This window comes from Sitophilus oryzae, unplaced genomic scaffold (genome assembly GCF_002938485.1).
Source record: "Sitophilus oryzae breed Bouriz unplaced genomic scaffold, Soryzae_2.0 scaffold_499_pilon_pilon, whole genome shotgun sequence".
Classification (NCBI taxonomy): Eukaryota; Metazoa; Arthropoda; class Insecta; order Coleoptera; family Curculionidae; genus Sitophilus; species Sitophilus oryzae.
Window position 1 is genome coordinate 125,240 of NW_022147083.1, and position 10,128 is coordinate 135,367.

Below are 10,128 nucleotides of genomic sequence, written 5' to 3' on the forward strand. Positions count from 1 at the left end.
ACCTGGGTATCGATAAAACTAAAATCATGTGCACTCCCTCGGAAAATCGTAACAGTGCTATCAAAATCGGAGAAGAACTATTAGAATATGTAGCGTAATTCAATTATTTCGGCAGTTTGATTTCGGAAAAGGCCTATATCGACTCTGAAATTCAGCACAGAATTAGCAGCGCCTCAAGACCATTCTGGAAATTAAAAGACAGGCTTTTTTACAATCATGAATTGAGCACAAAAATGAAACTTGCAGTGTACCGAGCAATAATAATCCCTACCATATTATATGACGTTTTCTATATCAACAGTTGATTCCGCTTTGCTTTGTAACTACAGGGCGTTAAAGTCTTAATTTTTTAGACATAATGTATAATTACATATACACATTTTTAATACTATTAAAAGGAATAATAACTGAATCATTGAATCACTTACCTCGTGCATAACATTCCATGTATAACATACAGGTACAGGATGTAAGGGCTTGTAATGGTTCCCGAACGTATACATGTAGATTAGCCACGGGGCAGGTACTAGAAGAGTAAACATATCACAGAGCGCCATAGCCATGAGCACGATATTCGTAGGAGTCCGCATATGCCGTTTCGAGAGCACTACCACTATGAGAGTATTGGCAACGATAGTTATCACTAACAGAATGGGCATAAAGTAACCATAGAGCGGCACCGCATAAGCGATGGGCATTTCGTTCGTCACATTGATGTAAGTTGGCGTCTCGTTTGTACCGTTGTCGTCCCGATCCTCCATATTTGCTTCACTCTCGGAACGATTTAAGAAAGAGCATGTCCAGGAATCGCAGGTGGCTCCTAAAATTGAGATTGCCTCTGGCCGATGCTCCAGGGATGGATGCGCTCGCACGGGTTCATATTGTCTGATGTTGAAGTTTGATTATTTCGACGTTACATCCAACCTGAAACACAAAATTGACTTTTAGTTATACGGTTGGTTATGGGAAAGGTAGTCAAACAATAAAATTGAGAGACGACACCTCTTGTGTTTTTGTGTATTTATCTATTTCTTAATTTGGTTTCTTTTTTTTTTTTTGAAAAACACAAGGCTGGTGTCCAGTATCTAACGTTAACTAAAAAAATTGTCTATATTTTTTGTAATTCTTGCTGCAGACGCAGTAAGAAATACAACTTGTATTTCTTCTTCAGATAAAAATATAGACAAATTGCAGTCGTGTCATTGTGAAAACAAAAATTAATTATTTTGAATTGACAGTCTTCTCTCAAACTGACGATATATGTATATTGCGATTAGGTATAATATATTGCGTTAGATGACGCTGCTTAAAATATCTCTGAATGTAATGCAGATTTCTTTTTAAATTTAATTTTTAGTCCTTTATCCAAGTCATAGATGGCGCACCCAGAGTACCCAACAATTTTTTTACAGTGTGTAAAAGCCTCCATAACAACAACAAGTCAAGAGTGTCACCATCATGGATCACTGAGCGATCCCTTCCTAACAAATACAGGAGTTCGGCAGGGATGTGTCTTAGCGCATCTCATATTCAACATATTCATGGCAGCGCTCTCCATTATAGTGGACAGCAAACTGCAGGAAAGAGGATTGGGCATTAGATACAGATATGACGGCGGTCTGTTTAACATAAAAATACTCAGGGCAAAAACACGTACAAAATTCATCACAGAACTTCAATACGCTGATGACTGTGCTCTAGTTGAAAAAACGTTACAGCAATTACAAGAAATGTTACATATACCTTGGCATGCGAGGTTTTGGGCCTTAATATAAGGCCCAATAATTAATAATAAACATTGATCACAACAATATCCTAAAAATCGGAGAAGAACTATTGGAATATTTAGCGGAATTAAATTACCTCGGCAGTTTGGTTTCGGAAAAGGCCAAATATCGACTCTGAAATTCAGCACAGGATTAGCAGGGTCTCAAGAGCATTCTGGAAATTAAAAGACAGGGTTTTCTACAACCGTGGCTTGAGCCCAAAAACAAAACTTGCAGTATACCGAGCAAGAATAATTCCCACCATGGTATATGGAAGCGAAACCTAGGTGTCGATGCCGCGCCGTACCGCCGACACATGATCGCATTAAACAAGTTGCAACAGAGACACCTTAGACAACTCTTAAGAATCAGATGGTTCCACCATGTCTCAAAAGTATCTGTCCTTGAAAAAGCTAGCTGCCAGAGCGTTGGAGTCGTGATTACAAAGGCTTGCTTAAGATGGGCGGTTTACGTATGCAGAATGCAAGAAAACCGCCTACCAAAATCTCTGGTTTACGGTGAGCTTGTAGACGGTAAGAGGAAACCGGGTGGACAACTCAAAGTCAATGGGCGAGTCAATGGATCTAATTAAGGAATCATTTCCACCTGACATCGCGGAGCTTTTGCGAGTGTGCCTGACTGGTCGCTAGTTTTTATGGAACGGCAATTACTACGAACAAACAGAGGGTGTCGCAATGGGCAGCCCAATCAGCCAAATAATTGCTAATTTCTTTATGGAAAGATTTGAAGAAAAAGCGCTAGAGTCATCAGTTCTGAAGCCCGCAGTATGGTTTCGTTATGTGGACGATACATTTGTTGTTTGGAAACATGGACGAGACAGCCTAGATAACTTCCTTCATCACCTTAATACACGGAGCCCGAGCATAAAATTTACCATGGAAACCGAAGAAAACAACCAACTGGCCTCTCTCGATGTGCTTGTCAAGAGAAATGGAGACCATTTGAATCACACGGTGTATCGAAAACCCACTCATACAGACCGGTTTGCATAAACTGTCAAATCGCCATCCAAGCCAAAAACAGGTGATTATCGGAACACTAGCAAATAGAGCAAGACGCATTTGTGCTAAGGATCACATACAAGAGGAACTAAGTCACTTAAATAAAGCCTTTCTTGCTAATGGGTATAATGAGAAAGAAATAAAGGCGGCGCTAGCACCTAGGCAGAAGAGTCTTGACGTCAATGAACAGAATAACACCGTTAATAAGGCCTTCCTTCCATATGTCTCCCAGGTCACCGATAGGATTGGAAAAGTTCTCAGGAAACACAACATCAAAACAATATACAAACCTACCCGGAAAATAAAGGACTGCTTGAGACCAGCCAAAGATAAAAGGGCACCATTATCCTCTGCAGGGATCTACCGTATACCTTGTTCCTGCGGTAGCGTATACATTGGAACTACCAAACGCTCAGTAGGAACGAGACTTACGGAACACAAGAGAAACTGCAGGTTAGGGCAAACAGACAAGTCGGCCGTAGCAGAACATGCTCTAAGATATGGTGACCACAAAATCTACTTCGAAGTCACCCAAGTCATTGCCACAACATCTGGATATCATCCTCGTCTGGTCAGGGAAGCTGTTGAAATTCACAAACATCCAAATAATTTCAACAGGAAGGAAGAAACTCACTACCTAAACAGAATTTGGCATCCAGCTATATCTAGGACCAAGGTAGCAGTACAGAGAAGTAGACCAGTTCCGGAAGAACCACCACCGGAACAAGCCACGCCCCCTCCGCCGACGCATAAATTCTAACCAACGACGGCCTAAAAACCCGAAGAAACAAATTTCTTCAATGGTTTTATAATTCGGAAACCCTCTGTTTATTTATCTAGCAATTCTAGAACACTCTATTTAATTTGAAAGTCGATTAGAGAAAATAGTATGATTCAGTGGCAAGCGATATAAATATTTGTGATCAGGTAAAAATGTGATGTAAGAGGAGGCTTAGCTTGCCGGCGCGCGGCAAGTCAGTCAGTAGTAGACGGCCGGCTGTTAAGTAGTTTTGTGTTGTGTTTTGTCACAGAGCTGACATTTGGAGGTTGCGAGTCTTTGGACTAAGGTTGAGAGTCTTTTTGACTATTAAGGGTACGAATATTTTGACTATTAAAGGTACGAGTCTTTGACTATTAGGATGCGAGTCTTTTTGACTATTAAGGATTCGGGTCTTTAAGCTTATTAGGATACGAGTATTTAAGACTATTAAGGATGTGAGTCTTTAAGCTTATTAGGATGCGAATATTTCAGACTATTAAGGATGCGAGTCTTTAAGCTTATTAGGATGCGAGCATTTAAGACTATTAAGGATGCGAGTCTTTTGACTATTAGGACGGGAGTCTTTATGACTATTAAGGGTACGAAGGATGCGAGTCTTTTGAGTACTAGGATGCGAGTCTTTATTACTATTAAGGATAAAACAATAAGAAACTTACATAAAGTTAAATACAGTTGTTAATAAAAACATTATTTTACAACAGGCAGGGGGTGGATGGGTGGTAATTTTTATGCATTTTGTTATAGAGTTGTGAGGCAGGCTAATATTAAGGATGCGAGTCTTTTTGACTATCAGGGATGCGAATCTGTTTAGCTGCGGATTTGCGTCCGGGAAAAGCCTCTATACTTATTTCAGGTGACACCAGCTAGTTGTTGAAGAATAACGAATAGATCCGAATAATATTTGAATTAGATGGAAGATATGGAATGGGATATATTGAACAGAATACCAGTGGCTAGGGGGCGGAGTACCCCCGGGTGAGTTTTGCTATTTAACTCTCAATTTTATCCAGATCAGTAAATGTTTGTTTTGCTATTTTCATGTACAATGAGAGCCTGCTTGCCAATGACCAACTAAATGGATATTTGAGGTGAATTTGCATTGTGAGACCCGGTTGAGTAAGCCCCAGAAATAAGCGATTTTACACGTATTGTAACGGAATTTTAAATTATGTCTTTATTTTCGAGAAAATTTAGTCCAGACATCAAAACCTTAAAAATAAAGAATTTGTCTAAAAATGTGCTACAATACGGATATAGTATAATCATTTATCTTTAATTTCCTTCTTCATTTGTGCAAAAATACCTAGTCAGTTTTACATAAAACGTTAAATGCCGAACGCTTATTTTGCTACTTTTTTGGACTAGTGAAATGGACTCTTAAAAAAATACGTTAAATACCTTACTTAGAAGGCACCTTTTTTTAATAAAAAAAACAACAAAAATTATAAATTTTGCATTAATATTTTATTAGGCCCCGCAAAACTCACACAATGCACACAAATGCAAATTTTATTATATTCGGGATGACATAAACTTTTATACCTTTTTTCATTGAATATTGGTTCATCATTCTGGAATGTTTTTACCAGAATGAAAAATCAAACAGTTTTATTATGACACATAAAATATGTCATTTAAGTTTTATTATTTCAACGTTATGGTACCTAAAATTCAAAATTGTCCTTTAGTTTTATGGCATGTTATAGAAAAAGTAGCGTAAAAACAGTATAGTATTATAAAAAGAACAAGAGGCTCGTATTTAAGGGAAATCACGAGTTTTCAGTATCGTTAATTTAGTTTGTAGAAAAATTAATACCAAAAATTTAATTATTAATTTAAAAAGAAGACATAGAAAGACTAGGTACAGGATAGTAATGGGCTTTACGATTCTTTTTAGTGAATCGAATCACACGATTCAATTTCTCATATTGAATCGACTCCTACGATTCGTTCATTTGAACTTTTACGGCTCATCGTTCAAATGTTATGGATCCGTGCTGCCCACGATTTAATTGAACGAACCTTATTGCAAGCAGTGAATCGAATCTCACGATTCATTTTTAATACTCGTTCAAATGAACGACTCTACATCTTTGCCCACCTCTAGTACAGGACCATCGACTTTTTAGATAGAAATGTCTATAGTTGTGAATGTTTCGAATGCCTTTCTTCTACAGGGTTGTTCACCACATACGACACTGAGTATTGTAGCTAAATGATTAGATTTTTACAAATTGTAAGTTTTGGGTTCGTTGAAGGACTATTAGAGCTACAATTTAAAAATATTTTTACAAGATACAGAGTGTCCCAAATAAATAAAAAATATCAAAGTTGTATTTTTTTAAATGGAACACCCTGTATATTACATTTTTAGTTTTTACGATTAAAGTAAAGGTAAATTTGATTAAGGTTTATTACACTTAAACCTTGCCGTTTTTAAAATATTTTCAATTTTGTGAAATTGCAGTAAAAATTTTAAGGCTTCATTTCTCTAAGGGTATCAAAGTTTTTAATACTAAATATTTACTGAAGTCTATTTACTGATCAGTTATTGTGTTGCAATAATAAAAATAATACTACCTCATACAGAGTGTCTAAAAATTTATTTTATATTATTTCTAGCTTTAAACGGCAATAACTTGTTTAATTTAAATGGAACGCCCTGTATATTTTAGGATAATCAGATGTACAATATAATTGTCTATCAAATTGTATTAGACCATTTTTATCTATCCCTTCAAGTTTTCGTAGAAAATGCATTTTCTTATAATTTAGACCTCATTTATCAATATACCCATGGAATATTGACATTTTAGATTGTTTTTAAAGCAACAAATGTACAAAATGTACAGGCTAGTAATATTTTCGTTTTTAGCAAAATGATAATATTATTAGCCCATTTGTATGCAAAAAGAAAACTATTTAACTCTTTATAAAAGATTATACCATTAATTAAATATACCACCATTATTTCCGCCCAAATACTAATTAATTACATACTTAATTATGTTCGTTAATAAATTATTCTAAATGAATGTGGATTTGAATCAGAAGTCAATATAATAATAAGTTATGAAAATGAATGTCTCTGTTGTTATAAATACGCTCGTAAATAAGCATTTGTTAAAAAATGAAATATCATTTTTACCACACTGTCTAATACATATACAAAATTCAGTTTTTCAGTATTTGGAGCAATTAATGTTAATCAACGCAAACAGTCAATTAATGTAGTTTGAATACTGGAATCATATTAACTGGTCCTCTTTAACAAATATTTAAACAGTTTTTTTATATTTTTTAAAGAAATAAACAAACTATATCGACAATATTAGTATTTTTACTCTTTAAAAATTTGGTACATCTTTAAAAATAATCTAAAATATCAGTATTCCATGGGTATATTGATAAATGAGTTCTAAATTACAAGAAAATGCATTTTCTACGGAAACTTGAGGAGATAGATAAAAAATGGTATGATACAATTTGATAGACAATTAAATTGTGCATCTGATTCTCATAAAATATATAGGGTGTTACGTTTAAATTAAGCAAGTCATTCCCGTTTAAAGCTAGTAATTATTTAAAATAAAATTTTAGACACTCTGTATAAGGTAGTATAATTTTTATTATTGCAACACAATAACTGATCAATAAATAAACTTCAGTAAATATTTAGTATTAAAAACTTTGATACCCTTGGAGAAATGAAGCCTTAAAATTTTGACAGCAATTTCACAACCTAGATTATAAAAGTTAGTGAGTGTATATTACAAGATACTTACCTCGTAGGATACAGTGTGAAGCCGCCATAAAGGGCAACTCTGAGCCGAACCGAGCATGGAAAGGGTAGACTAGCTAGTGAGAGGGGAATAGTGAATTACATTATTGCTGTTCCAAATGTCAGTACTGCATTAAAATGTCGGATAAGTGATGCATTGGGCTGTCCACAGTAAGTTCGTACATATTTGGTTCCAGGTTATCGGTCACATGACGAGTTGGTATCTGGTAGATTAGGCATACTTCGGATGATAACATGATAGGCACTTTTTATTAGAGAATGAATTATACTATTTGTCGTAGTTTATAAACACGGAGTGGTGTGGGTGGTCAGGATAGAGTTGTAAGGTTCAACGACAGCGGTGGAGACTTGAGGGGCGGGGTAGATATGCGAATTCAACTGTGATATTGCGACAGCTTTTCAATACGGTAGGAGCAGCCATATCGTGGATACTGTGTTTCACTGGAGAAAAACTAGAGTACATTGTAAAGAAGTTCTGAAAAATTTCTGGCATTCCTGGGAACCCTGTATTGCTGGTTATTATATTATACTAGAATATAAAGGACTTCATTTTTAATAATGACAGTCAATGTATTTTATTGTTAATTATAATCACTTATTGTAATGGACTTCATTAGTGTTCCGATTGTTAAATTAAATAAGTTAAAATATTAATTGCCATCCACCTGCGTAAAGAGAGTTGTGTATCGGTTTTAGTCGCTATAGTTTAATGCTAGAAAACGAACCGTTCTCGCCGATCGCCCTACTCTACTAGTGCATACTAAGTGGAGGGGAGCGCCAGTAGAGTACCTTGGCTGCAGATATAACCGAGACTTAGAATTCCGGGGCGGGAAAGACTTGATACGCTGACGACGAAACAGTGAAGTTTGATGCCCGGAGTGCCCCGCTCGTGCAATGACGACGCGCAGCTGCCGGAGGAGCCGGCCGGACGAGGCATAAGGTGAGTGCCGGAGTCGCTCACTGAACCCAGCTAAAAGCACCAGCCGCAGAAGTGTTCGAAGGTAGGTTGTATTCTTGTTATGATTACTAGTGGTTACTGTACCACCTAGGTGCGTTTTAGGGATAAGGGAGAGCGGAGATTGCCGACCAGGCGAAAGAGGGAATACGGGTTGCTAGGGCAGGTGCCGGAAATCGTGTCCCGGAAACTATGTAACGTAAAGGTAGTCTGAGAACTGCTCCGGTGTGGCGTATCCTTCCGATAGGGGTTTTAAAATTCGTATAATTAATAAGAGGTTGCAGACCGGCGAAGAGGGAATACGGTGCGCTAGAGCAGTTGTCGGGAATCACGTCCCGGAAACTAAGCAATATAAGGGTGGCCTGACAACTGCTCCGGTGTGGCGTGTTCGTCCGATGTGTAGAAGGGGTTTCTAAATATATTGGCTTAGTAGTTCGCCCGACGCAGGCGAACAGAGGGAATAGGTGTACTATGCAGGCTACCGGGAAATAGACAACATAAGGGTAGTCTGACAACTGCTCCGGCATAACGTACCTCTCGGGAAAAACTAATTAAGGGTCACAATAATCTAATTAATCTTCTTTAGGGGACAGCTAAAAGTGGCTTCAGGAACCGACCGACCTGGTTCAAGACGAGAAATAAGCTCCTCGAAAGGTGTGCTAGACAGGATCTCGCTCAACTCCCGACGCTCTTTTTGTCGCGCCCGCATTTCTCTAGGTATGTGACCGTCCGGACGAGCACCTGCAACAGGTGACCGCTGAAGACTAACGGGATCTCGCTGTTAGAGAGACACGATACCACATGTGATTGTTAACTCTCAGCGGACCTGAAGAGACGAGGTGATAGGTGTGGCGGCTAGCGTTTATATTCCACAAGCGGCGTATGTCAATCTCGAGCTCACGAGAGTACCGCGTCCCTTAACTTCGAGTCATAGCACCCGGACGTCGGTCGTATGTGTCCAACAGGACGCTCGCGAAGAGAACGTTTAACGTAGGAATCGGGACCAACGGCATGAGGTCTGTGCCCACAGAGAACAACATAGCTCACATCTTTCGACGTCAAGGAGACCCGGACTTCCGCGTCTGTATTACGGGACGCTGCTAACTCCCGACGCCGAACCGGGATCCGTGTTTCGCTGTCAAAAAGGACGCCGCTCCGATAAATACATTGATGTGACCATCGGGACACCTGTAACGACGTCGCCGTCGAGCGACGCTTAGAGAGTCGCGTCGTGGTAGAGTCTGTTGCTCTGGTACCTACGTGTCTGTGTTCAATGGGACGCCGATCTGGAATTCGCGTCGTCGTGTCTAACGGAACGTTACTTCGGGAACGCGTCCTGAGTTCGAGTGATAGAGTCAGTCAGAGAGTTGCGTATTGGGAATAATCGATCAGAACTCTAGAGGTACTCGGTTATTATTGTAAATTTTGCTTTACGAGGTTCTAAACATTTATTTTATTTTATTATTGTGTACAATTCGAGAACGTAAACTTTCTTTGATTACTTTTGTACATAATTAATTGGTTAAATAAAAAAATCTAGTGTTACGTTGTAGCTAATTGTGTGTTTTATTTTCTTTTCACCTCATCACTCCCTGGTGTCTCCACTGTATAAAAGCTACCCGTACTGGCACTAGTGGTCTCTCAAACACTATAAACTTTGAGGGTGGCGCCCGAGAACCGAACCAAGGCAACTCGGCGTCCTTAAAACACAACATAAATAAAAAACACATATATTTGGCGCCAGGCAACACAGTTGTATATTACTTAAGATTAATGACTATATTTATTCAGGATGGACTCTG

At 38.2% G+C, this 10,128-nt stretch overlaps 2 protein-coding genes across 2 annotated transcripts in view; one reads left to right on the forward strand and one right to left on the reverse strand.

Annotated features, from left to right (window-relative positions):
• Positions 1-875, reverse strand: part of LOC115886814 (sex peptide receptor-like) — a 64,032-nt gene extending 63,157 nt beyond the window's left edge. Inside the window, exon 1 of the mRNA XM_030906115.1 lies at positions 429-875. Coding sequence (XP_030761975.1) covers positions 429-761 — 333 coding nt within the window. The 5' untranslated portion in view covers positions 762-875. The remainder of the gene's footprint in view (positions 1-428) is intronic.
• A 1,787-nt stretch (positions 876-2,662) lies between these two features.
• Positions 2,663-3,548, forward strand: LOC115886838. The gene is made up of 2 exons (XM_030906142.1): positions 2,663-2,701; positions 2,766-3,548. The coding sequence occupies exons 1-2, from the start codon at positions 2,663-2,665 to the stop codon at positions 3,546-3,548; spliced, it is 822 nt and encodes a 273-aa protein (XP_030762002.1).
• Positions 3,549-10,128: the final 6,580 nt, after the last annotated feature.